At 53.1% G+C, this 27,022-nt stretch overlaps 1 protein-coding gene across 1 annotated transcript; it reads left to right on the top strand.

The window, feature by feature from the left end:
- ABCA3 (ATP binding cassette subfamily A member 3) lies at positions 1-25,797 on the top strand. Its single transcript, XM_062612012.1, has 30 exons — positions 1-93; positions 3,057-3,321; positions 4,250-4,377; positions 4,480-4,645; positions 6,173-6,432; positions 7,131-7,247; positions 7,786-7,906; positions 8,467-8,640; positions 9,580-9,761; positions 10,936-11,082; positions 11,477-11,606; positions 12,264-12,418; positions 13,252-13,407; positions 13,744-13,954; positions 14,250-14,400; positions 14,919-15,017; positions 15,234-15,426; positions 16,240-16,543; positions 17,459-17,732; positions 18,270-18,474; positions 18,913-19,132; positions 19,382-19,540; positions 20,037-20,209; positions 20,496-20,630; positions 20,762-20,956; positions 21,886-22,073; positions 22,172-22,342; positions 22,750-22,937; positions 23,044-23,117; positions 24,078-25,797. The coding sequence occupies exons 1-30, from the start codon at positions 40-42 to the stop codon at positions 24,207-24,209; spliced, it is 5,127 nt and encodes a 1,708-aa protein (XP_062467996.1). The 5' UTR covers positions 1-39; the 3' UTR covers positions 24,210-25,797.
- The last annotated feature ends 1,225 nt before the right edge of the window (positions 25,798-27,022 follow it).

Raw genomic sequence — 27,022 nt, 5'->3', positions numbered from 1 at the left:
GAGCGGCGGTAGCAGCGGTGGCCCTCATCTGATGAGAGGATGGTTGTTCTCAGGCAGTTTGGGCTGCTGCTCTGGAAGAACTACATCCTGCAGGTAGGCTGGTGCCACACTCTCTGGCTACCCCTGTCATGAAGTGTGGGTCTTGATTGTTCAGCAAACCTTTACCACAGTCTCAGGGCATCTCTTAGGGGAAAACTGGTTTATTTGTGCATGTGTTGTGACAAAAACTGATTTGTGCATGTGGTGTTGTCCTGCTTTTGTGCTGGGGTGTTATGGATAGGGCTGTGTGCTCAGTTGTCCCTGTCCCATGCTGCATTCCAGCTGTGAGTTCAGCATCCCTTCCTATGGGACAGGATAACCCACACACCCTCCTGTGTGATAGTGGGTTTATTAAGCTATGCCATTACACAGCCTCTACTGGAGGCATTTATTGCAGCACAGCACCTCTAAACTGGGGCCCAGTTTTTTTCCCTTCCATTACTGTATACACCCTCAGAAGCAGCGTCTGGGGGTTTAGAAACATTAAACCACCATCATCCCGGGATCCAGTCCCAGCCCAGCTCTCTTCATGGCAGCTAGCTGATGATGAGGGATCTCAGGACCTCCTGACTGGCAGCGTCTCACCTGCTGCTGGATGAGGTCCTAGCACGTTTAAGCAGTGTGCGGATGCTGCAGCTCCACTGGGGCCAGGGCTGGAGTGGCTGAAGAGGTGGGATGGAGCTGGCTGCAGCCTGGCTCCACTTTTTCAATTACCCATTTTGCACATCAGCACGATGTTGCTTTAAAAATAAACAAAAGGAAGAGGGAAGGGCTGGCTGGGCTGCCTGTGCCCGGGCTTCCACAGGGCTGGGATGTGACCAAAGGCACCGGCAGCATGTCTGATCTGCAGCCAGCAGCATGCTCTGGGGTGTGTGTGATGACCAGGCCTGGAATCCCCCTTATGCAGCCCATACACATCCAGGGGAACCCCCCCATCCCCTCTGCTGGTGAATAGCATCATTTTCTGGATGTGCTCTGGGGTGGGGGCACTTCTTCTGTTTTCCAAAGCCACAGTCTGACTCGGATTTACTGTGCTGGGATACAGCTTGGAGTGTTGCTCCGCTCCTCTAAAACTCCACCAAAAATCATTCTCCTGATGAATCCAGGGAGCCCCCAAGCCGTCATCACCTTGGTGTGAAGATGGATTCTAGGACATGTGGCTTGATCAAAGCTGGGGTAGCCCTGGGCAAGCGGAGGTGGTGATTATGGATGAGTGTCCCCGTCACCTCTGGAATACAGTGGCTTGAATGACTTCAGCCTGCACTGGTGCATGTATATTAGTCTGGAAGTTCAAGGAGCCAGGCAACCGTTCTGGGGACAGCCCAGGACACTGAGAGAAGTTTAATACAACAGTAAATCAGTGGGAAGTAGCTGGTCTGCCAGACCTGCATCATAAAACCATCAGACATCTGCAAGGTTCGCTTTTAGGAGCGTGGCCTTTGCAAAGGCTGCTGTTGAGAGCCGCTGCCTCCCAGCCATGCTGCTGGGGCTGCCTTCAGCACTGGATCATCTCTGGCTGTGTCCAGAGTGGGCAGCTCCTCCCAGGGGAAGCCCAAAGAGGGGTTTTTTACTTTGGCAGTGAGTGCTGAGAGCCAGGGCAATGGAGCAGCTTCATGGCTGTGCATCCATGTGCCCCCTCTGCCCATTCACCCCACTGCTGCAGGGCGACTGCCCTGGTTGGCCTGTGCTGGTTTGTGCTCGGGGCTCCCTTCTTGCTCACTGCAGATGTTGCCCACCTCATCGTGACTGCTTCCTGCTCTTTGGTTTAGAATCATAGAATCCCAGACTGGTTTGAGTTGGATGGGATCTTAAAGCCCCAATTCCAACCCCCTGCCACAGGCAGGGACACCTTCCACTAGCCCAGGTTGCTCGAAGCCCAGTCCAGCCTGGTCTTGAGCACTGCCAGGGATGGGGCAGCCACAGCTTCTCTGGGCAGCCTGTGCCAGCCCCTCACCACTCTCACAGGGTAGAGCTTCTCCCTTACAATGTCTTATAAAGCCTCTCTTAGCTGAAGTCTTCAGAAGAGGTTAATGTTGCTGCTTCTGCTCTGGGCATGTGAGGAACTGTGAACCCCTGTGTCCTGCTGCTGAGGCATCTCCTGAGCTGTCACTGCCCCTCTGGTCAGAGATGACCCGAGCTCCCTAGGGACCAGCAGTTTTCAGTGCTAATTAGCCTGGGTTAGTGGTGGGTGATGGTAGCTAGTGGGAAGTTTGCAGGAGAAGGAGTCCTGGGGATCATGCTCCTGCCTGGCTGCCTAACTTCATTCACCAGACTTGAGTTCATTGTCCAGTTGCTTGAACCTCAATTAAAATACATAAATGAGGCACCATGTTTTGTGCTGGCGGGCCTTGGGGTGAAGGTTGAGCTGTGGGGATGTTCTCTGTGCTGCACAAGGGCAGCAATGCCTGTACGTAGAGGCTCTGCCAGGTCCCATCCTGTGCTGGCACCCAGAGCCCATGTCCTGCTGCCTGCAGCCTTAAAGCTCCAGCAGAAACAACTTCACTGCCTGCAGCAGCTTTGCTGCACTCTGCTTTACCTCCCCCTGCTTGCTCATCCCAGCCTTTCATTTACTTACAGTATTTTTAGCTCCCAGCCCTGTAAGCGCTGGGCAAGGTTGCTCTGCTTTGGTGAAAGCAAACACTGCTTTGTTCCCCAGCGGTGGCTGGTCCCTCTTCTCAGGAGGTGCATCACTGCAGTTGCCTGCAGGAGAGATTTAGGCAAGCACTGGGCACAATGGGGAAAGGGCAAACCACCAGCTCAGCTCATTCAGACGCAGCAGCATGGTGGGGAAAGCTCTGAAGGAGGGTGGTTTAAGATGCAGCAGTGCTTAGGGTAAGGTACACCTTGGCTGGAAAGTCCTGAAGAAATTGGAAACTGGCACAGCATCGTTCCTGGGCTCCAGAAACTCCAGGTTGTGAAATCCTAGGATGTTTCTGCTGCGTGCCATTTGCAGGCCCTGACCCTCGTTACCTTCAGTGGTTACATCATATTATTTTCTCTGTTTTTCTTCCCTGCAGAAGAGGCAGATCTTGGTGACACTCATTGAAATCTGCCTGCCGCTGCTGTTTGCCGCCATCCTGATAGCTCTGCGGCACCGGGTACACTCCATCAGCCACCCCAATGCCACCATCTACCCCACCGAGTCTGTGGATGACCTGCCCAGCTTCTTCTACTCCCAGCACCCCAGCAACCCCTGGGAGTTGGCCTATGTTCCCTCCAACAGCAGTGCTGTCAGGAGCATTGCAGAGGCGGTGGAGAGAGCTTTGCCCATCAGCATCAGAGGTGAGCAGGACCAGGGCTGCAGCATCCACCCCAGAAACTGCTGTGAAGTTTTATTCCGATCAATCCTGATCCTCTGTTCTTGGGATGCAAAGTTATTTCAGAACTTCAAGAAAATGGCTTTATTTTTCTTTCATAGAATCCCAGACTGGTTTGGTTTGGAAGGGACCTTAAAGCTCATCCAGTTCCAACCCCCTGCCACAGGCAGGGACACCTTCCACTAGACCAGGTTGCTCCAAGCCCCATCCAGCCTGGCCTTGATCACTAAAACTACAGGATTTTGTTTTGATTTTTGGTCACATTTTGTTGCAGTTCCCATCTAGAAAAATGTCACCCTAAAATAGTTCCAGAAAGTGGCTGTCACTTCTCTGAGAAAAAGTATTTTGGGAATCTTGTTGCACAGAAAATTTTAGTGCTTCATGTTCCAAACTGAAGATAATGTTGGGATTTTCTCTGAGAGAAGAGCTCTTGTGGAGGAGGAATCATCTGAACACCCAGTGATTCATACAGTAGCATCCTATATAGATCTGTGTCTGACAGCTGTGGTGTTTCCCAGCTCTGGCTGGACCACATCCCTTGTGTCCTGGACCACAGTGGTTGCATGGTCATCAGCCTGTGTTGAGTTGCCGTGTTCAGTGCCTTCACTAAATGCCCGCATTTAATGGCTTTAACGTGCCAGAGGGGAGACTGGGATGAGCTCTTAGGCAGAAGTTCTTCCCTGTGAGGGTGCTGAGGCGCTGGCACAGGCTGTCCAGAGAAGCTGTGGCTGCCCCATCCCTGGCAGTGTTCAAGGCCAGGTTGGATGGGGCTTGGAGCAACCTGGTCTAGTGGAAGGTGTCCCTGCCCATGGCAGGGGGTTGGAACTACATGAACTTCAAGGTTCATTCCAACCCAGATCATTCTATGATCTCTGTCTTTTCCTCCTGTGCAGCTCAAGGCTTTGCCTCGGAGAGGGACTTTGAGGAGTATGTCAAGTTGGACAACCGCTCTGGCAGCGTGTTGGCTGCCATTGTGTTCAAGCATCACTTCCAGCAGAGCACATCCCCACTGCCCCTCCAGGTGAGTGGAGCCCAGAGGGGAGGAGGACCTGACTGGGGGACACAGTATGTGGGACACAGCACCCTGCTGCCACCTGTGACACCCCTTGTGTGCTCCTTCCAGGTCGACTATGAGCTGCGCTTCAAGTACAGCCCGAGGAATGCGCCGCGGAGTGAGCAGACGGGTCTGAACCCCAACCTGGACCGGGACTGGCACACCAGCTACCTCTTCCCACTCTTTCAGCTGCCCGGGCCCCGGGAGGCCAAGTTTGCTGATGGTGGGACACCGGGTGAGGGCCACATCCCCTCTGGTGGGGTCTACCTCATGACCAAAGGGATGGGTGCAATTTTCTGTGCAGTGACTTGGCTCGTTGCAGAGATTCACTGAGGCTCTGAGCTTTTAAATAGACAGTTTCATATGAAAAAATCAGTTTAATTAAGTTAATTTTTAAAATTAATTCATTTTATTTACATATTTTAAACATTTATTTACTATATTCATTCTTTATAGTATGTATTTAAATTTTATCCTGTGACTTCTGTGACACTGTGGGTACTTCTGCTGAGCAGGATTGGATAAGAATAATTTTTACTTACATAAATTTTGTTAAATTTAAATGATTTGAGGTTCTTTTCTGTTTATATTTTGAATGGAAAACTTCTTTCAGGGTCCAAACTGCTCAGTGTTTGTCGTGCTGCTTAAGTCCTTTAGAAATAAATAGAGCAATTCTGTGGTTTGATCATAGGTTTTTCAGGAAGCCAAACCACTGACCAAGCAGGAGGTAGCAAGACATTGGCACTGGCTTAGGACTTGGTTCTTTAGAAGCTTCCTCTCAGCTGCAAAGGGGAGATTTCCCTTGGTTGGGTTTCTTCTTCCATCGTTCGATAGCGATGTCAAGAAGATTGAGAGGCTAAGAAACCAGGAGAACGGGTTTTACTCCCACAGTGTAAATAAACCTGAGCCCCAGAGTTGTTGGTTCTTCTGGTTGCAGTGTTTTACAGGACACAGTGACCAGGAGCTCAGACCAGTTCCCTCCCTACAGTGTTTGCTTAGTAAATTAGTTAATATAAAACAGTCTTCGTGATCTCAGGTTCTTAGTTTTTTCTTCTCTGTCTTGGTCATTTGAAGCAATTAACTTTCAAAATGCTCCTCTGGGACTTTGTGAGCAGAATTTGAGTTTCCATGTAGTAGAAATCCCACATAAAACAAACCAGTTGAAAACTAGGTATCAGAGAATCCCAGGATGGTTTGGGTTGGAAGGGACCTTAAAGCACACCCAGTTTCAACCCCCTGCCACAGGCAGGGACACCTTCACCTTCCACTAGACCAAATTGCTCCAAGCTCTGTCCAACCTGGCCTCTTTTTATGCACAAAACTTTCAAGGCAAACGTGTGAGTAACAGGATATATTCTTCCTCACCAAAACCTCTGTAGTATCCTGCGTTCTCTTGGATTACATAAAAAAAAAGGGACCAACCATAAGCTCAGTGACATTGGTGGTAGTGAATGGTGGAGAATCTTCCCCATTCCAAAGATAAAGCCATGTCTGCAGGAAGGCCACTGCAGTTTGAATTGAGTTTTCCTGCCAGCTGCTTTGAATTGATGATTATGGGAGATCTAAATGGCTAATGTACATCCTTTCTGAGCCCTTCTGTGTCCACAGGAGGGTGTTGATAGTCACATTTAGTTTGCTTTTCCTACAAGCTCCATCCTCTTCCCAAGCAATCCCTCTCCAATGGCTGTTTCTCTCTTTCTGCCAACGCCTCCTTCCAAACCCTGGACCCATCTATATTCCACTGTGTTGTTTTTCCATGCAGGTTACATCCGGGAAGGTTTCCTGGCGGTGCAGCATGCAGTGGACAGAGCCATCATGCAGCACCACGCCAATGCCAGCTCCACCAGCCTGCTGGAGACCATCACAGTGGTGGTGCAGCGCTTTCCCTACCCGGCATACGTCAACGACCTCTTCCTCCTGGCCATCCAGAACCAGCTCCCCCTGCTGCTCATGCTCAGCTTCACCTACACCTCGCTCAACATCGTCCGTGCTGTCGTGCATGAGAAGGAGAAGAAGTTGAAGGTAACATGAGTGGTGAGACACATGGGTGCTCCCCTGCCTTTGTTTTCCAATGGATGCTGCTTTTAAATGAGGAACAAAATCCCTGTGGGATGTGGAGCCAGTGAACAGAAGGTGGGGGTGGCAGCAGATTAGCAAGTCCCAAGGAGGAATGTCGTTAATCCTGCTGTCAGGACACGGCTCAGCTCTCCTTGCTGTTTCTCTCATTGGTGTTTCTCGGGCTGGAAGGTGGCTTGGAGAAAGGGCAACACTTGTGGATTCAAGAGTTCAGTGTGTGGGAAGCAAATTGTTTGCCTCTTGGATGTAGAAACCCATGTGTCTGAGCTGTTTTGTGGGGGTGGCTGGAGCTCTGCTGAGTGTGGTTGCAACAGCAGGGCTGAGTGTGCAGGGCTTGGCTTGCTCTGGGTGTTGGGTTGTCCTGTCCTCTGCCCTGCTGGCACAGGCTGCTATAGGTTTGAATTCAGCTCATCTATCTGGGGAGATGTTCTCCTTCACTGGTGGCCACAGGGGGTCCAAGGAGCTGAGGGACACCATGTGATGCTAAGGCTGCACAGGACCACTTTGGTGGCACCTGGGGTTGCCACCTCCCTCGCTAGTGCTGCAGGGCAAAGCCGCACCACCCTGACTGAGGTCTCCACCTCACCTGGCAATGGCTAGGAAACCTGGGTGCAGCCCTGGGTGACAGCATGACCTCCCCACAGGAGTACATGCACATGATGGGCCTCAGCAACTGGTTGCACTGGAGCGCCTGGTTCCTCATGTTCTTCCTCTTTCTCCTGGTGTCCGTGTTTTTCGTCACCGTGCTCTTCTGTGTCAAGGTGAGTGTCCTTCCCCAGGCCAGAAGCTCTGTGCTGGCACAGGCACAGGGTTGGGAAGGCTCCTCTCCAATGGGTTGAACTGGTTTTGTGTCTTTGTGGAGGCTGGAGTTGGCCTTTTCCAGAGCTGGGTGGGCAGCACCATGACCCCACAGCTCCCTTTCACAGCAAAGGGAACCTCTCCTGGCAGGAGCTGGGGGGTGGGACCCCCACTAGAGAGGCCAAGCATTTCATACACAGCCAACCACCCTGCTCCCATCCTGCGTGCCCTTGCAGGGACTTGAGCTCTCGTCTTTCCTACCCACACCATGAGAGGCAGGAGGTGGCTGCCTGGATGCTGAGCAAGATGTCCCCTGCCTCTGAGACTCCATGTCACATGGAGGCAACCTGCATTTCCTCCTCCTGGAGTGCTCTAGGAGGGCCTGGGCATTCTCACCTGTCTCTGTTTGTCTTTAACCCATGGGGGACATCAGGTCTCAGGTGCTCACACATGCAGCCATGGGAAGCTTTAGCCTGGAGTGTAACTAGGTTTTCTTGGTAGGTGAGTGAACAGGGAGCAGTGCTCACCAACAGCGACCCCATGCTGGTGTTCACCTTCCTCGCCATCTTCTCCATTTCCTCTATCTCCTTCAACTTCATGGTGAGCACGTTCTTCTCTAGAGGTGAGTCCCTCTGCGGCTGCCTCCTGTGTTGCTGACCTGTGGGGCTGGGGGAGCAGTATGGGCCTCGGGGTGTAAAATCTTTGGTTAATTTTGGTTGGGAGGCAGCTTTCGAGGTGATCAGTCCATCCTGAGACCACTGGGTCCAGAGTTACATGACATTGCACAGGGCTCTGTGTAGGAGAACTTGCTATGACATGTGGCAGGGGGGACCTTTCTTCCCTTTTTTGGATGTATTTTCCCCACAGTGCATGGAAAGGGATGTGTGTCCTGTTGCTTCCCAATCCAGACAGGCTCATGCATTAGGGCTTCATCTGGTTGTCTTGGTCCCAGGTCACTCTGGTCTGGTGGGGACAGGGTGCTTCTGCAGTGGCCTACCATGGGTGGGTTCTCTTGCCTCTCATGCCTTGACCTGGGACATGGGCATGTCCTTGTCCTGTCCCCATGTAACCACGTTTCAAACAAAAGGCTTGGATCTCCCTGAAGGGAAAGCTGATGAGAAGTATTTGGTGGCATCACCAAGTTACTGATGTTTTCCTTCCTGCTTTTCCCTGTGCTGGCAGCAAATGTTGCGGCTGCCGCTGGTGGCTTCCTCTACTTCTTCTCCTACATCCCTTACTTCTTCATCTCACCCCGCTACGACTTGATGTCCCACAGCCAGAAGCTGGCATCCTGCCTCATCTCCAACGTGGCCATGGCCATGGGGGCACAGCTCATAGGCATGTTTGAAGGAAAAGGTGAGCAAAGGCTTCCCCTCCCTTGGGAGAGGAGCCAGCCCTTTGGGTTGGATTGTCTTGTATGTGGTATGAAGGGTGTAAAGAAGTCATCATAGGATCCCAGGCTGGTTTGAGTTGGAAGGTGCCTTAAAGCTCATCCAGTTCGAATTCTCTGCCACAGGCAGGGACACCTTCAATGAGACCAGGTTGCTCCAAGCCCCATCCAACCTGGCTTTGAACACTGCCAGGGATGGGGCAGCCACAGCTTCTCTGGGCAACCTGTGCCAGTGCCTCAGCACCCTCACAGGGAATAACTTCTGCTTAAGAGCTCATTTCAGTCTTCTCTGTCTCAGTTTAAAACCATTCCCCCTTGGCCTCTCAGTAGTCAGGGTCACAGAGTTAGAGGAGAAGCATTTTCCTGCCCCTCACAAGAGCCATGTCCCTCAAGACCCATGCCCATGGCAGTCTGGGCTTTGCAAAATGCCATCATCACTTTAATTACCAAACAAATTCTGTTCTGGTCTAGGGAATGGGGATCTGTTGCATTTCCTACTTCCCAATACATATCTTTATTTTCTGTGTTACTAGAATTTGATGTTGGCTCCAGCAGAGTCCATGATTTTGCAAAATGGTGGCAGTAAAAAGGCAGCTGTGGTGATGGAGGGGCTGGAGATTGCATCTTCCCTGGGTGATTGCAGAAAACGTGATGAAAGAAGCATGATGGGGTGGAGAGTCTTGTGATCATAGAATCATGGAAGATGGAGATCATCATAAGATATCTCATAAAGATGTCAGTGTGCTTTCTGCTGCATCTTTTCCATCTATACAAGGGATTGTAGAACTGTGCACATCCTTCTTGCTCTTGACCAGGGAATTAGGACAGGGGATGTTTGACAGTCTTGCAGAGCACTTTGTCCTTTTGGGAATGCAGAGGTAGGCAGTGTCCCATGTACCTTGCAGGAACTGGCATTCAGTGGAGGGACCTCATGAAACCCGTCAGTGTGGATGACAACTTCACCTTGGCCCAAGTGCTGGGGATGCTGCTCCTGGATTCAGTGCTTTATGGCCTGGTGGCCTGGTACGTGGAGGCTGTCTTCCCAGGGCAGTATGGTGTGCCCCAGCCATGGTACTTCTTCTTGACGGTGAGCATTGCTTAAGACCCCTTCCAGTGGGCTTCATGGGCATTGCTCTGGGATGGACCCTGCTTCTTGCTAAAGTGCAAGCATGACCTCCAAAGTCAAGGGGTCTGCAATGTAGCCGCAGTAAAGGCTGAAGCAGCTGGATTTTTTTACTGAATACAAAGTTTTTATTGGCTTTAAATTCTTGTCCCAGCACTTCTTGGTGTGCAGGATGTTGTTAAACATCTCCATGCCCAAGTGAAGGCATTGGAGAGAGGAGCCCCAGGAGTGAGCAACCGGATCCAGTCATTTGAAATTCCTGGAGCGCTACTGTCCAGATGGACCTGAATGATCTGTGTCCTGCTGCCAGCCCCTCCATGCTGTACTGGGAAGGATGGGTGACAGCTGTCACCCCATCAGCTGAGCTGCCCTCGCTCTGCCAAGTCAAATGCTTGGCATCATGTTCAGCGGCTGTGGTGGTTACTGCAGCTCAGCTGGTGGCACAGAATTCCTTAAGCCACAGTGATGCCATTGATTTTGGTCCTGTGTATAGATCCCTTGTCATTGGATCGGAACGTTTTTCCTCCCCTCCTCTCAATTCCTTATGCCAGCATGGTTTCACGCTACCATCCCACTCCCTGTTGCAGCTAGACCAGGTTATGGAGCTCCACTGTCTGCCAAAAGCCACAGCAGGATGTTGGGTTTGCATCCAGGAGCTGTTGAATCGTTATTTCCACAGGGATTTGAGCTCCCGAACGCTTATCTTCATTCCTAGAGAGCCAGGGCAAAAAAAGGCAGTAATTGCAGCAGCTGGACCCCAGGCTTTTTGTATGTATTTGGAGGTGATGATTGCCCCTTGCATGGGCTCTTCTGGGCAGGCTGCTTCCTCAGTTTTGCTTCTCATAGAAGGTTGACCTTTTCCGTGGGAAATGTACATGGGGAAAAGCTGCCTGTGTAATCACAGGCAATCCTGCTGTAAGGGAGAAGCAAGGGAAGGCAGCAGGGCAGAGGGAGCAGTATCATACTCTGTCTAACCTGCCTGCTGAAGATGTGCTGGTTGGCAATTCCCAGGCCAAGGAGATGGTCTGGGAGGTCCCTGGGAGGCATCTGCATGGGAGGAAAAGGATGGCCAAGGCTGGGGAGAAGAGATGGTCTGAGCCTGTGCCTGAGTTTCTTTCTCTCTACCTTCTTCCACCAGCCCTCGTACTGGTGTGGGCGCCCCAGGACTGTGGTTGGAAAAGAGAAGGAGGAGGAGGAGGACCCCGAAAAAGCTCTGAAGAGCCAGTACATTGAGGAGGAGCCTGCCGACCTCGTGTCAGGAATCAAAATAAAGCACCTTTCCAAGGTACTGACTGCCCAGCACAGCACTAACACATCGTGACATTGGTTTTGTAAAACCCACTGCCTGCAGGCAGCTTCTTCATCATTTCCCTGCCCTCTTTGCCTAGGGCTCTGCTCCTTGGCTGCTCTGAGGCAGGTAAGGCTCTTCGCCAGAGCTGGCTGCATTTCGGGGTGGGCTGAAGTACTGGATGTTTACAGGTGTATTGAACATCTGTATTTAGCCTGACATGTTTGACATATTCGACATCTGTATTTAACCTGTTGACATCTAAATTTAACCTGAGTGAGACCTGTTGTCTAATGCCAGCAGCATGTGAGCATCATGGGCTTTGCCTGCGGGGTGGAGCAGAGGGGACAGGTCTGAGAACAGCGTTAACTCATTACTGTGATCTCCTCAGGTCTTCAGAGTGGGAAACAAGATGAAAGAGGCAGTCAAGGACTTAACAGTGAATATGTATGAAGGGCAGATCACCGTCCTGTTGGGACACAATGGTGCTGGGAAAACCACCACTCTGTCCATGCTCACAGGTAGGAGCCACTTCCTGCTGTGGGGCTGGAACATGGCAGGGAACATGCTGATGGCTTGATTTGCAAAGGGGAGATGAACCCCATCTCTGAAGTTGGAGAGGGGGTTTTCCGTTCCCTGGAGTGCCTTTGGTTCACTGAGCTGTTGGCCAGGGCTGCTGGGGTAGTGAGAGGCAGGTCACTGCCTGGGGCAATGGAGGGAGGGTGGGGGTCCTTGCTCAGCCCTCCATGAGAGTGGGGTCAGCCAGTGAGGACAGTGACAGCCAGTCTCTGTGTTGGAGAGCCCTGAGAAGAGGAAGGACCCACTGTAGGATGGGTCTCTGTAGGCTTCCTCCTGGGAATGTCCTATGAGAACAGAAAAGGGAGAACCATCGAAGTCACCATACCCACCAGATAGGCTGCTCAGAGCTCAGCAGGTTAAGAATGACAAAGTCCAGTTCTTGGCCTGTGTCCGTTCTGGCAGCACTGCCAGCTCCACCTCCCCTCTATGAGGATGTTTCTCACCCGCGTATGGATGAGATGCAGCCCACCCTGTGTGGCAAGAGAAGGCTGCTGTGCCTGAGCTTAAGCAAGAGACTGGCTTGCTCCAGCTTCTGGCAAAAAGCTTGGCAGGGGATGCTCAGCAGGACCCTCACGTTTCCTTGTGTCTGCTCCTCCCAGGGCTGCACTCTCCAACGGGTGGGCAGGCATACATCAATGGCTATGAGATCTCCCAGGACATGATACTAATCCGCCGCAGCCTGGGCCTGTGTCCCCAGCACGATGTCCTCTTTGACAACATGACAGTGGAAGAGCACCTCCACTTCTACGCAGGGGTGAGCACGGGGGAGACAGCCCTTGGAACACTCTGCAGTCACCTATGACTTCATGAGGCTGGGAAAGCGTGATGAGATTCATCAAGTGCATCCAAAAGAGGCCACAAAAATGATCAGAGGGTGTAACACCTCTGCTCTGGAGAGAGGCTGGGAGAGCTGGGCTTTTTCAGCCTGGAGAAGAGAAAGCTCGTTAAGGGGAGACTGTAGAGCAGCTCCAGTGCCTAAAGGGGCTACAAGAAACAAGGAGAGGGGCTTTGGACAAGTGCCTGTAGGGACAGGACAAGGGGGAATGGCTTTAACCTGACAGAAGGGAGACTGAGATGAGCTCTTAAGCAGAAGTTCTTCCCTGTGAGGGTGCTGAGGCGCTGGCACAGGGTGCCCAGAGAAGCTGTGGCTGCCCCATCCCTGGCAGTGTTCAAGGCCAGGTTGGATGGGGTTTGGAGCAGCCTGGTTTAGTGGAAGGTGTCCGTGCCCATGGCAGGGGGTTGGAACTGGATGAGCTTGAAGGTCCCTTCCAACCCAAACCATTCTCTGATTCTATCAAAAGCAGAACAGCCCTTGCCTCCTCTTTCCACCTCATCTGCGGGTAGGAGCTCCTTGCTTGGCTGATTGAGGAGTGGAGGGTCACAGGCAGCATGGCTCTGTGGAAACCACCACGTGAACTGTGCCAACTCCTTCAGGGTTGGGCAGGAATCCATCTCTCTGCTTCCCCACTTTCCTGCCTGGCAGCATGGTGGGGTTTAGCTGCTGCTGGCTGATGTGGTGGGAAGGGTCTTTGCCAGCTTCACTGTCCCCTGCAGGCAGCCTTAACCCTCCCTTCCCCTGTCTGGCAGCTGAAGGGGTACCCACCCTCCAAGTGCCCTGAGGAGATCAACCACATCCTGAGGATCCTCAGCCTGGAGGACAAGCGCCACTCCCTGACCAAGGCACTCTCTGGTGGGATGAAGCGCAAGCTCTCCATTGGCATCGCCCTCATCGGGGACTCCAAGGCAAGCATCTTCCATGGGGCTGACCTCAAACCTTCCTCCCTGGGGCCAGTGTACGTCCTTCTAGTGTCTCTGAGGTTGTTTCTCACCCTTGGTGAGCCAGTGGGAGATGCTGGGACAGTGAGGAAGGGGCAGGAGCACCTTCATAGAGGGGACAGCTCTGAGGACAACACCCTGAGGCTGTGTTGCAGCTCTGCTGCCTGGAAGCTGCTCCTCCAAGCAGAAGCATCACATGCATGCTGTGAGGTCAAGGCTCCTTATGGGCCCTGGCATTGCCCCTTCCTGCACTGCTGTGCCTCTTCCACCCCTTTCTGACCAGCACCCACCTCCTGTGCGCAGGTGGTAATGCTGGATGAGCCGACATCAGGGATGGACCCAGCCTCTCGTAGGGCCACATGGGACCTTCTGCAGCAGCAGAGGAGCAACCGCACCATCCTGCTGACCACCCACTTCATGGATGAGGCTGACCTGCTGGGGGACCGCATCGCTATCATGGCCAAGGGCGAGCTCCAGTGCTGTGGTTCCTCACTCTTCCTTAAGCGTAAATATGGTAAGGGAGGAGCCGGCAGGATGTGCTTGAGGTCTTCTCTGTGCCAAGAATGAGCAGGAGGTGGATACAGGGCAGGGAGGGGGACCCACTGCTCCTTGTCTATGGCTGCTTGCTACCCATCGTGGTGTTCTGTCTCTCCTGAGGCCCATCCCCATGTTTGCTCTTGCATCATGTCCATAGCCCAGGCAAAACCATCAGTGCACTGCGGTGTCTCAGCTTCCCTCTGCTCCAGCACCGCAGGGCCAGGCTGGGCTGTGATTTACCTTCCTGTCCCTTCTCTTGTGCCTCTGTCCAGGGGCAGGATATCACATGGTAATGGTGAAGGAGCCCTACTGTAACCTGGGGGAGATCTCTCGTCTCATCTGTCAGTACGTGCCCAATGCCACCATGGAGAGCAATGCCGGGGCAGAGCTTTCCTTCATCCTGCCCAAGGAGAGCACACACAGGTAACAGCATCATCCCCTGCTTGTCTTCATCTTGGGTCCCCTCTTCTAGATGATCTCCAGAGGTCCCTAATGGTTCTGTGATCTGCGCACACTGGTGCACACACTGTCCTCGTGGGGTTGCTGAAAAGGGGAGCTGCTCTTCGCATCAGTGCTGGTCTTGGGAAATGGGGTTTGGTTCCTCCCTTGTGTCTGCTGGTGTGTTGCTCTTGTGCCCCCGTGGCCACCATGTCACTGCCCATGCACTGGGTTTTGATAGCTGATGATGGCTGTGGTGTGGATCAGACTGGTTTAGCTCCAGAATCAGATCTATGGATAGCTGAGGCTGCCTGTGGCAAGAAAGAGCAGAAGATAGAGCCCAGAAGCTGCTCTCAGGGAGAGTGGGGTGTTTAGTGCTGCAGGTATCCCCAGCGCTGGCTGCAGGACTCAAACCAGCTGCAGGACTGATGCCCAGAGGGTCTTAGCCTCGGAGTGCCTCCTGTCATAAGCATCAGCATCTAACACCTTGCTTCTCTGTCCAGGTTTGAGGCCCTGTTCACAGAGCTGGAGCAGAGGCGGGAGGAGCTGGGCATCGCCAGCTATGGCGCCTCTGTCACCACCATGGAGGAAGTCTTCCTGAGGTAGGCGGGGGGAGGCTGGCCCTGGTGGGGTGTCATGTGGTGGTGACCAGTCCCCATGTGCTTCAGTGACCTCAGTGTCCTACACAGCTCCCTGGGGCACACGTTGGGTTTTGTGTCTTGGGTTTGTCTTCTCCAGCTTGATCAAGAGCAAGGATCAAGAACAACTTGAACCTGTCTGGGTCTGTATTTCATCACCCACTTTCCCTCCTGGCACAGGGTGGGGAAGCTTGTGGACTCTAGCATGGATATCCAGGCCATCCAGCTGCCTGCTCTCCAGTACCAGCACGAGAGACGCTCCAATGACTGGGCCATAGATGACTCCAGCAGCCTGAGTGGCATGACAGACATGACGGATGACAGTGGGGCTCTCATTACTGAGGACTGCTCCAGCATCAAGCTCAACACCGGGGTGAGTGCTGTGAATACAGGTGCAACAGGAACAGGGATAGGGCATGGGAAGGGGGGCTTTGGAGTAGGGTTACCCAGTGGAGCCTCCCCCATGGTTGGTCTTGTGCGTGGTTTGAAAGATTGAATTGGAAGGTCAAATTAGAATCTGCATCTTTAGGGCAAATTATTTTTAGGGTTGTTGGCATTGCTCACTACCATCCTCTTCATCTTAAGGTCTACAGAGATGCTGTTGATGGTGTCCCAGGTGACCTAAAGTGGTTTTTACTCCATCACTTGCGATTTCCAGCAGGGAGATGAGAATAACCATCTCCCTTCCCTTGCTAGGCTGTGTTTCAGATCCCTGGCAGCTCTTCACTGCCCACTGCCTGTGTGCTTGTGATGAATTTCCTCACACTTCTTCAGGGCATGTCCCAGAGGTAGAAGGAGAGAAAGATGTTTATGGGTTTAAAGAGCAAAGAAGGTGCTTGCAGTGGCTGGTTCCTCCCAAGCACCTCAGCTGGTTGTGTGGGCAAGCAGCTGTGTTGCACTAATCCTGTCGTGAACCTCAAGCACTGAGAGGTGGAGGAAGGTAAATGTCATGGCTGAGGCTGCTTTTAACACCTGAGATCTCAAAGTGACTGCATCCCATTGGGAAGCCATGGAGTTTGATGGTCAAGCAGCTGCCTTGCTCCTGTCTTCGCAGGCTCGGATGGAGAGCAGGCTCTGCTGTGGGCTCATGGGCTACGTGCAGGTGGTTGTGGGGTCATTTCCTCCATCAGGTGCGTGGGGTGATGCGTCTGGTGGGGCTCACTTAACCTGACTTCTCCTCCCCCAGTTCTACCTGTGCTGCCAGCAGTTCTACGCCATGTTCATGAAACGAGCCATGTACAGCTGGCGCAACTGGAAGATGGTGGCAGCGCAGTTCCTCGTGCCTCTGATCTTCACTGCCTTTGCCCTCGTGGTGGCCAAGACCTTCCCAGGGCCCAGGGACTCATCGCTGCTCCGGCTGACGCTGGAGCCCTATGGCCAGACCATCGTGCCTTTCAGCATCCCGGCCACCGCAGCTCTGCCACAGAAGTTGGCTGAGCAGTATGTGGACCTGCTGGATGCCCAGCGCCAGTCACCGCTGGAGGTGCTGGGTGAGGAGGGATCAGGGTGCACCCGTGGAATGAGCGATGCCTAGGGGCGATGTGGAAGAACCATGCACTTCTCTTGGAGGGCCCTTGCTGTGGGTGGCTTAGTCAAAGTGCAGCATATATCTGACCTGTCTCCCTGCATGGGAGAATCCACAGAACCATTGAGTGGTTTGGGTTGTAAGGGACCTTAATGCTTATCCAGTACCAACCCCCTGCCACAGGCAGGGACACCTTCCACCAGACCAGGTTGCTCCAAGCCCCATCCAGCCTGGCCTTGAACGCTGCCAGGGATGGGGCAGCCACAGCTTCTCCATCAGCCTGTGCCAGTGCCTCAGCACCCTCACAGGGAAGAGCTTCTGCCTAAGAGCTCATCTAAGTGGGCATATAGATAAGAAGTATGAAGTTACCTGACATGACTAGAACTAGTTCTTGCAGAAAAATTCATGTTTCAAAGAGCTTGCAAGGTCTCCTGTCACATTTCCAATCACTGAAAATGTTCAATTTAGAATAGACTCATTAAATTAACTGAAACAAATAACTGGTAGCCCCTGAAATTAGAGCTCAAGAAGTGCTCCAAACAGATGTTACCAGGTGAAAGAACTGCAGAAATACTCAGTTTGAACAGAATTCAAAGTCATCCTCAGTATCTCGGCCCCCTGCAGCAGACATCAGACTGTGGACAAGTTTGAATATTTCTGTTATGCCAAAATTGAGGATAAAGTTTCAGGAACTCTGAGAAACTTTAGTCCCACAGTTGGCAGGACCCCTCCTCACGTGAGCAGAGCTGTGTTTTCCGTAACCCTGTGTTCATGGCCATCACTGCGGCTAGGGTGGGGCACCAGGGCTGGGGCTGCGTGGGGTCTTTTCCAGTTGTCCACAGTGGTGGATCCTGCTCACAAGAGCTGTGGTGTCTGGCAGGTGGCCTGGAGGAGTACCTCATCTCAAGAGCCTCTGAGGAAGGGGGAGCCTTCAATGAGCACTACATTGCAGCCGCCTCCTTTGAAGGAGCTGGGAACCGCACGGTGGTCACTGCGCTCTTCAACAACCAGGCATATCACTCCCCTGCCACAGCCCTGATGCTGGCTGACAACGCTGTCTTCAGGGTGCTGGCGGGCCCCAATGCCTCCATCACAGTCACTAACTACCCACAGCCCCGCAACATCACCGAGAAGGCCAAAGACCAGCTCATGGAGTATGTCTGATGGCACAGTGCTTGCTTTCCTGCTCGGGATCTTATCTTCCATGGGGGAAGCTTGGCTTGGTTATGTGTCAGTGGAGAAGCCAGGCTGGATCTTGTCATACCCAAACATAGCTGTGATTTATACTCTGGAGGTCAGGAGGGCAAAATTGTAGATGACTTACCTGCCTGGCCCCATGCACATAGCTCAGGGTTTGGGTATTCACCTCCAGATACTGGTTGGGATTGGTTTTCCCTGAGTGCTCAAAGCAGAGGGGACTGTATGGCCCTCTGCATCCAGGGTCTCTGAACCTCACCTGTACCTGAGGGGACACATGTGGGACCCCGCAGATGCAGGGTGAAGGTTTGTGGTGTACTGGGTGGGCTGTGTGCAGGAGATGCTTATCTTACTGAGGAGCACTTCTATTGTGGGATGTTCTGCATGCTGGGTTAGCATAGCTTCCATAAGGAGCATGGCTTGGGTGTGCTGTCCCTGTGTAGCCTCAGTTTGTCAAGTTGTCCCTGTCCTTACCTGCCCCACTGCTGTCCCAGAGGCCAGACTGGGTTTGCCATCGCCATCAACCTGCTGTACGGCATGGCCTCGCTCGCCAGCACCTTCGCCCTGCTGCTGGTCAGCGAGCGCGCCATCAAGGCCAAGCACGTCCAGTTCGTCAGTGGCGTCTACGTGGTCAACTTCTGGCTTTCTGCCCTGCTCTGGGACATCATCAACTTCCTCATCCCTTGTGCTCTGATGCTGGTGAGTCAGCCCTGACACCCTCCTGTCCTCTCCTTGGGTGGGAGCTCTGGGTGCTGCTCTTCTGGGAGGGCTGGGATGTGTAGCGGTGCAGGGAAAAGGCTGAGGCCATTGGCGTTGCCTCAGTTAATAGACCAGCAAGAAAGCTGTTTGGCCAGTTGACTGCAGCCTCTGGCACCTGGACACTTGGGTGTGGGCACTAGAAAACCTCAGGTACATGGGAGCATGGAAAAGAATTCCCCAGATCTGCTCTTCTGCATCCCAGTCTGAGAAAGGAGATTTCTGTCTGGGGCAAGCATGGGCTGCTTTTGGGAGCATCTAGGGAGGATTATCTGGGTCAGTGCAGTGCTGCTGTTAACCTTGCTGCCTGGGCTGTCGAGACAAGAAGACATCAGTTGTGGTGAAGACAAATGTGCATCTCCTCACATCGCTGTGCCCCAGGTGATATTCCAAGCCTTTGATGTGCAAGCCTTCACCCAAGACAGCCACCTCGTTGATGTGATGTTGATCTTCCTCCTTTATGGCTGGGCCATCATCCCCCTCATGTACCTCCTCAGCTTCTTCTTCTCAGTGGCAGCCACGGCCTACACCCGCCTCACCATCTTCAACATCCTCTCGGGCACGGCCACCTTCCTTGCAGTCACCATCATGAGCATCCCAGGTGGGTCACTGTCCTCCATGCCTGCTCAGCAGTGCACTGTGCCATCACCAAGAAGATCCAGCCCTCAAGGGGATTTTCACCCAAGGACTGTCCCCACACTAGCAAAAAAAAAAGCCCTATGACAGTCCATTATCACCCATTAAACATGACAAAATGGGTTGATTTTCCTTCTGAATTTGGAAGTATCAGGGTCTTTTCTCTAAAACCAGCTAACTCTAATCTGTTAATCCTTCTGTGTTCTCTTTTCAGAGCTGGGCCTGGTGGACCTTTCCAAAACTCTGGATAAAGTCTTTCTTGTCTTACCCAATTACTGCTTGGGCCAATGCATCAGTGACTTCTACCAGAACTACGAGTTCATTCAGTTTTGTACCTCCTCTGTTGAAGCTATCTTCATCTGCAAGGCATTCAGTGAGTCTCTGTGTTGGTCCTCACCTGCCCATTCCACCATAGCCACACCAGGGGGTCTCTGTGGGGTGGATGGTGGAACTGGGCAGTGTCATGGGGCCTCTACCCCAACGTGAGCAGTAGCTCCAGGTACCATTTTAATGCAAAAGCTGGGTGGCGTTTGACACTTGCAGGTGATCCAGTTACGGAATCTTTTCCTTAGTAGTGATTTGAAGGAGATGGAGGCTAGGAAAAGTCTCATAGACAAGTAAAGAAATCCCTGTCACAGGAATGACTTGATCTCTGTGTGCCCCCACTGGGCATCTTCTGCTAGACCCCCTCCAGACCTGAATCCTCTGTTGGGAAGCGTTGGAAAGAGCTGTGGGCAGGGAGCCCAGTGTGGGCTGGGATGGACACGAACCCAGCAAAGCTTTGGGCTCACAGCATTCTCTGGAGCTTATTTGTCCCTTTCCGGAGTGTGGCTTGCTCAGAGTGTTGATTCTGTTCCACCCCTGCTCAGATATCAGTTATCAGATGAACTACTTTTCCTGGGAGACGCCTGGGATTGGACGATACCTGACCTCCTTGACCATCCAGGGTTTCTCCTTCCTCTTTCTCCTTTTCCTCATTGAGACAAACCTTCTCTGGAGACTGAGAACTTTGGTCTGTGGTATCTGCAGGCGGCGGAAATGGGTGAGCTGAAGTGGTGGGAGGGAGAAGTAAGGTGCCCACCAAACCAAGCCCAGGAGTCCCTGTGAGCTGGTGACAGGCCCTCCAAATCATCTTCATAGGGAGCATCCTTGGAACAGGATGCCTGGGGGGAGTAATCCTGTTGAGGGTATGGGCTGGCAAAGGGATTGAGGCATCCTGAGAGCGGGCTGATCCTATCCTATAGGATGGATCCTTTCTGGGTTGGGGGCACTGGAGGAACCTGTTTGTCCCACAGCAGCCAAGAGTGTTTTTGATCCCTGGTGTTTAGGTGGCACTCCTGAACAGGGTGTCTGTGCTGCCAGAGGACCGGGACGTGGCAGATGAGAGGAAGAAGGTTTTGGAGTCGCCACCAGAACTTCTGTCATCTCTCAGCAGCCCTCTGGTCATCAAAGAGCTTACCAAGGTGAATAGAGCATGGCCCTTCGTGAGCATCCTGCTGCTCACTGAACCATGGTCCTCGTGCAGCTGGTAAAGCCACCTCTAGCCTTGCTGTCGGGTAATGACAGGCTTGGCCTGTGTATTGGCCCCCCCCAGGTCTACGACAGTCGGGAGTCCCTGCTAGCGGTGGACAGGATCTCCTTGGCGGTCAGCAAAGGGGAATGCTTTGGCCTTCTGGGCTTCAATGGAGCAGGCAAAACCACCACTTTCAAGATGCTGACTGGGGATGAGAGCATCACGTCGGGTGACGCTTTTGTGGATGGCCACAGCATCCTAGCCAACATCAAGAAGGTACTGAGAGCTGCAGGGCTGGAGGGTGGATTACAGTCCGGGGGCTGGGCTGCGCCACCTTGCGTCTGAGGAGGACATGGTTGCAGTTGCTAGGGGTCGAAGTAATATCCCAGGAATGTGGAGTCCTTATCTGGCCATGTGGAAGCAATCTCCTCTCCCCCAGGGTGATAGATGTTAAGCAGATGGAAGCCAAACCTTTCAAGGGTGGTGAATCCTTCATCAAAGGGTTTAGCTCTGTAGCTGGAAATGTCAAAAATGAGTTAGTCTCAGTTGTATGATGGTCTCTCTAAAACAAGAGGGTCAGACCTTTCCAGAACCCTACTGGTGGTCTCCGTGCTTGGAATTGCCCACCCCTTTGTGAAAAAGGAAAAGATGAGCAGGGATCAGGCTTTCGGTTCAATCCCTGGGTGCCTTTAGCGCTGTCAGCCCCAGATGATGTCAGGCAAGTATAACATGGGTGGTCTGCCCTGAAAGCGTGGCCCTGCTTGCCTCCTCCCCAGGGACTCTGCGTTCCCTTGGGCCCTTGTCCCCAGAGGACACCAGAGTATGGGGAAGGTACAGACCCTCCAGTGCTTTCCTTCTCCTGAGATTAACCTGAAATGGCCCCTCAGACCGAGTAACCAGCTTGGGAAATGCAGTGTGAAACCACCCAGTTGCTGTCACAGAATCATTAGGATTGGAAGGGACCTTTGGAGATCATCTGGTCCAACCCTCAGGCATGTCCAGAGGCATGCTGCGTGTGTCCATCCCTACCAGACCAACTGCTGCAGTGAAGGGGAAATTTCTCTCTTTTTTTTCACTTGAAGCTGCAGCTCAGTGAGCAGAGGGGCAGCAAAGCCACGTGGGTGCCAAGGCGCCTCCTGGCTTGGAGACTTCCTTGCAGGGACCTGTCTGTGAGCTGATCCCCACTGTCTTCCTCTTGCCCCAAGGTGCAGCAGCGGATCGGCTACTGCCCACAGTTCGATGCGCTCCTGGAGCACATGACGGGCCGCGAGACACTGAGCATGTACGCGCGGCTGCGGGGCATCCCCGAGCGCTACATCGGCAGCTGCGTGGAGAACATGCTGAGGGGGCTGCTGCTGGAGCCACATGCTGACAAGCTCGTGAGGACCTACAGGTGAGAGGAGTCATGGAGGCCCCCCCCGCCCCTCCTTTTGTGGCTCTCCCCATGCTCATACCGATGGTCTCTGTCCCTGTTCCCCTCTCCTTCAACAGTGGTGGTAACAAGCGGAAGCTGAGTGCTGGCATTGCACTCATCGGTGGTCCCCCTGTGATCTTCCTGGATGAGCCCTCCACAGGCATGGACCCTGTGGCGCGGCGTTTGCTCTGGGATGCGGTGACACGGACGCGGGAGTGTGGCAAATCGATCATCTTCACCTCCCACAGGTGACTTGTCCTGGCGGGGTTTAGCATGAGAGATTAAAAGGTGGTCAGGAGTGTGGTGTGGTCCCAGGGATAGTACCCATCCAGAGCATGGTAGGTGAGCAGTGGCTGCAGTAGGATAGCTGGCTTTACACAGATCTCCGTCTTCGAAAAGCCCAGAGAGAAGGGAATCCACCTCCAGCCTCTTTCAAGTATCTTAACAGAGTCACAGGCTGGTTTGGGTTGGAAGGCACCATAAAGCTCATGCAGTTCCAGCCCCGTGCCACAGGAAGGGACACCTTCCACTAAACCAGGTTGCTCCTAGCCCTGTACAGCCTGGCCTTGAACGCTGACAGGGATGGTGCAGCCATCTTCCTCTGCTCTGTCTCAGTGCTTCTGTCTCACTGAACAAGTCCTCTTCTGTCCTGCAGCATGGAAGAGTGTGAGGCTCTCTGCACACGGCTGGCCATCATGGTGAACGGGCAGTTCAAGTGCCTGGGCAGCCCCCAGCACCTGAAAAGCAAGTTTGGCAGTGGCTACACTTTGCTGGCTAAAACACGGAGTGAGGAGGAGGGCGAGCTGCTGGCCTTCAAGGCCTTTGTGGAGAAGACTTTCTCAGGTACAATGAGCTGCTGGAGCAGTTGCACTCCAAGGAAGGGCAGGATGCTCATCATGAGCTTCAGCATTTTCCTAACTCAGAGCCTCTCCTGGCTCATCTCTCCCAGGCAGTGTCCTGAAACATGAGCACCAGGGCATGGTACATTACCACTTGACCAACAAGAACCTCAGCTGGGCACAGGTAAGGGGATGCTACAGTCCATCCCACCCTTTGCAGGAGGCTGGAGGAGCAGCCCAAGTTTCTGCCCCTTTGCATGCTCTTCATGCTTTGCTTTCACACTCCCTTTTCTTCCAGAGCCTCTCCCTGTCTAAAATCCAGGTGATTTACGCAGACAAGTTAAAAAGTGTATTTTATCCCTCTGTTTTTTATTGGTGTGTGAGCTCACAGGATGCACAATGGCTGCTGAGCTGGGACCACTCCGTCCCACCCCTCCCAAACTGACTGCCCTTGACTGTAGCCCTCCAGAAGGAAAGCAGGGTCTCCCTGAAGCAAAAGCTGATTTTGCCTTTGTTTGTACATAGAATCCCAGGCTGGTTTGGGTGGGAAGGGACCTTCACACTCATCCAGTCCCAACCCCCTGCCACAGGCACAGACACCTTCCACTAGAGCAGGTTGCTCCAAGCCCCGTCCAACCTGGCCTTGAACACTGCCAGGGATGGGGCAGCCACAGCTTCTCTGGGCACCCTGTGCCAGCGCCTCAGCACCCTCACAGGGAAGAACTTCTGCCTAAGAGCTCGTCTCAGTCTCCCCTCTGTCAGGTTAAAGCCATTCCCCCTTGTCCTGTCCCTACAGGCCCCTGTCCAAAGCCCCTCTCCAGGTTTCTTGTAGCCCCTTTAGGCACTGGGAGGTGCTCCTTAAGGAGACTTCTCTTCTCCACGCTGAACACCCCCAGCTGTCTCAACCCCAACTCTCATATATACGTATATATGTATGTATATATACACCATATATTTTTTAATGGGGTCAGGTACTCTGCTAAACAACTCATCTCCTGGCTTCCCACTGCCCTCCTGCCAGGAAAGGTGTCACTTTGCCCAGGTTTCCTTGGAGAAAAAAGCTTCCTCTGCTTTCCTAGTTGCAGCCAGCAGGGTTGTCCTGCAGCCAAGGTACCTGCAGTAACAGCTGTGCTGTCCCTTGCAGGTATTCGGGGCCTTGGAGAAAGCCAAAGAAAAGTATCACTTGGAAGACTATTCTGTGAGCCAGATATCCCTGGAGCAAGTCTTTATGAGCTTCACTCGCTTCCAGCACTACACAGAGGACAGAGGGAAATGAGCAGAAGCCCCCACTGTTGCCCTTCATCATGGACTGGCCCTGCTGCCTATACATAGTATATATAGAGACAGTAATTTATATATCAGCGTGTCTTAAATACTGTATAAATGTATGAAACCTTTCACCTGGGGCGGGAGGATGGGGCCGTCCCTTCTGCCGTGGGGAACATGTGTGGTGTGTGTGCCACGCATGCCACTGCAGGTCTGTGTGTGCGTGTGCATGTGACACTTCCACTCTCCAGTGTTCCTTCCCTTCTATACAGCAAAAACAAAGAGCCCAACAAGCAGGGGGAAGTCTGGATGGGTGGAGATGGGTGTTGGGGATTGGGTTGGCAGAGGAGGAGCGGGATGTGTTCCCCAGGGCGCCTTTGCCCTGCCCAATGCTCACACCCATCAGGGCGCTGCTTCGTGGTCTTGGCCCGCATGTTGACGTGTATCGTTAGGTGGTTTGCTTGTGGTTTAACAGAGGCTGTCAAATAGCTTAGATCCAGGTTGCTGGGTTCATTAGGATGCACTGTGGTTGCCCTTAGAAGCACTTTGTGTCTGGCTGGCGTGAAGAAGGCAAGCCTCCTATCTGTCCATCTGTCCCCACAGAGGAGGCTCCGTTTTCTTTAACCTCTTAGGAAATGCCATCCCCTCCTGCCTGCTTGCCCAGGGGTGGAAGCAAGCGTGTCCTGAGGAGCTGGCACCGTCCCAAATGGTGCAGGGTGAACTGGCTGTGTTCAGGGAGCCATGGGACACGTCCATGGAGCGTTGCCCAGAGCTCGGCTCCTTGGTACAGCACGTGATGGGTCTGGCTGCCAGTGCTCAGGCTGAAGGCAGTTCTGGGTGAGAGGTGTTGCAGGGCTCCTAGGAATGCTGTTGGGCTCTCATTATTGTATCCGTGGAAGGGTTCAACCAGCAGCACTGTTCTGTGCAGCTGCAGGACTGGCATTGAAGGCCAGCGATGCTCTCCCTGTGCCCATGTCCGTCCTGCTGTGCTCTCCCATTGCACCTCACACAGCTCCCATGTCCCCATCCTATGTCACCCCTCCCCATCTGCATTCCCTGTGCACCACAGCAGGCTGCTCCAGCAGCAGACAGGGAGTGAAGGCACCGTCCTGCCCTAGCCTGGCTGTGGGGATGCTGCTGGACACAGTGCATAAGGCACCAGCACTGCCCAGCCCTGCCTGCACCAGATTGGAGGCAGCAACTGTGAACTGGGATTTCTTTTTGGCATTTCCCAGTGGTTTGGGTGCTTTTTGTTTGGTTTGTTTTAAATCTGTATTGGTTCTTGTCTGTCTTTAACTAGTCCCTGAGTCACCCAGGGGCAGTCCCTTCATGGCCAGCTGCTCCGCAGTCAATGCAGAGCTATTTGCACTATAGTAATACACACACTTGCACATAACTAAAGGAATTAATATTTATGGAGAGGGGTGCTGATTCCCTTCCAGTGATTAATTGCATTGTCAGGGGTTGGGTGATATTTTTGGGTTGGGTTTTTGTTTTGTTCCTGTGACTGACTCATTCCTTCCTGTTTTTTTCCCCTTTGCCTAATGTCATTCAAAATGATGGTGCATCATGTTACTAAGAATTTCCCTGGATCTTAACTGTGTGTGGTTTTATTAGTAAGCAGCCAGGAGGTGAATGGCATCCCTGGAATACTTCAGAGCCCATTGGAGTTGCTGGCCTGGAGGGTTTGCTCCCTGGGAGCATCCCTGCAGGCAGTGGAGCCAGGGATGCGGGGAAAACCCCCATGACTGGTATACAAGGAAAGGGAGGAGGGATGCTTCCTGGGGGAGGGTGCCTGGTGTCACCAGGGAGATGCTAGGACTCCCAGTAGCTTATTTTTTGGGAGAGGAGATGTGGCAGGCTGCCTCAATGCCTCGAGGACTTCACCTGGGGTGGGGAGCAGAGGGAAAAGAGGGACTGCATGAGGGTGAGATGCCAAATTGTCACAGGCTGGCAGCACCCTGACCACAGGGTGGCAACAGGCACCACAGCCAAGACCTCCCCCAACGACATTCCGTTGGGATACTGGTGCCCCCCTGCAAGGTTTAGTCCTGTGACAGGTGACAGCCCCACAGTGCCCATGAATGCCATGGCAGAGCCAGGGGAGAGGAGACAGTGACAAGGGTAGCATCCACTGGTTCCAGGCTACCAGTCCTGACCTAAACGAAGAGAGTCTTAACAAAGAAGTGTTCCTCTGTCACACAGTGCTGTAACAACCCTAAGAGCTGCTGCTGTGCATGGTACTGCTTACCCCACTTCAGTTCCAGCTGCAGCACAGGGCCCAGGCAGCTGCTGCTCCCCTCTTGGCTGCAGCGTGGTCATTATTCCCATCACAGGGATAATAAAAGGTTTTATTTCTTCCAGTGGGTGTTTCCTGGCCTCCTTTGGAGTCCACAAGCAGCTCCAGTCCTGGTGGGCTCTATCTGTGCTGGCCTCCTGCTTGCTGCCTTCTGCAGGGGGACAGGGGGATGTCCTCCAAAACCTCACTGGGCACAGCTCATCCAGCCTTGAAAAGCCCATGGGCTGAGGGAGTTTTGTGTGCCAGGCACTGCTGGGAGCAGAAGTAGGGCTCCCCATCACTTCCAGCACAGGCAGACACAGCCCTCTCACTGTGGGAATGGAGAAGAGCTTGAGCTCAGAGCACAAGATGGCTTTTGTTACAGAATTCCAGAGAGATTTGGGTTGGAAGGGACCTTAAAGCTCCTCCAGTTCCAACCCCCTGCCATGGGCAGGGGCACCTTCCACTAGACCAGGTTGCTCCAAGCCTTGTCCAACCTGGCCTTGAACGCTGCCAGGGATGGGGCAGCCACAGCTTCTCTGGGC

Source organism: Pezoporus occidentalis, unplaced genomic scaffold, assembly GCF_034315485.1.
Source record: "Pezoporus occidentalis ecotype Australia unplaced genomic scaffold, CSIRO_AGI_Poc_V1 ctg158, whole genome shotgun sequence".
Lineage (NCBI taxonomy): Eukaryota > Metazoa > Chordata > Aves > Psittaciformes > Psittacidae > Pezoporus > Pezoporus occidentalis.
This window is presented reverse-complemented; position numbering and strand designations above follow the sequence as displayed.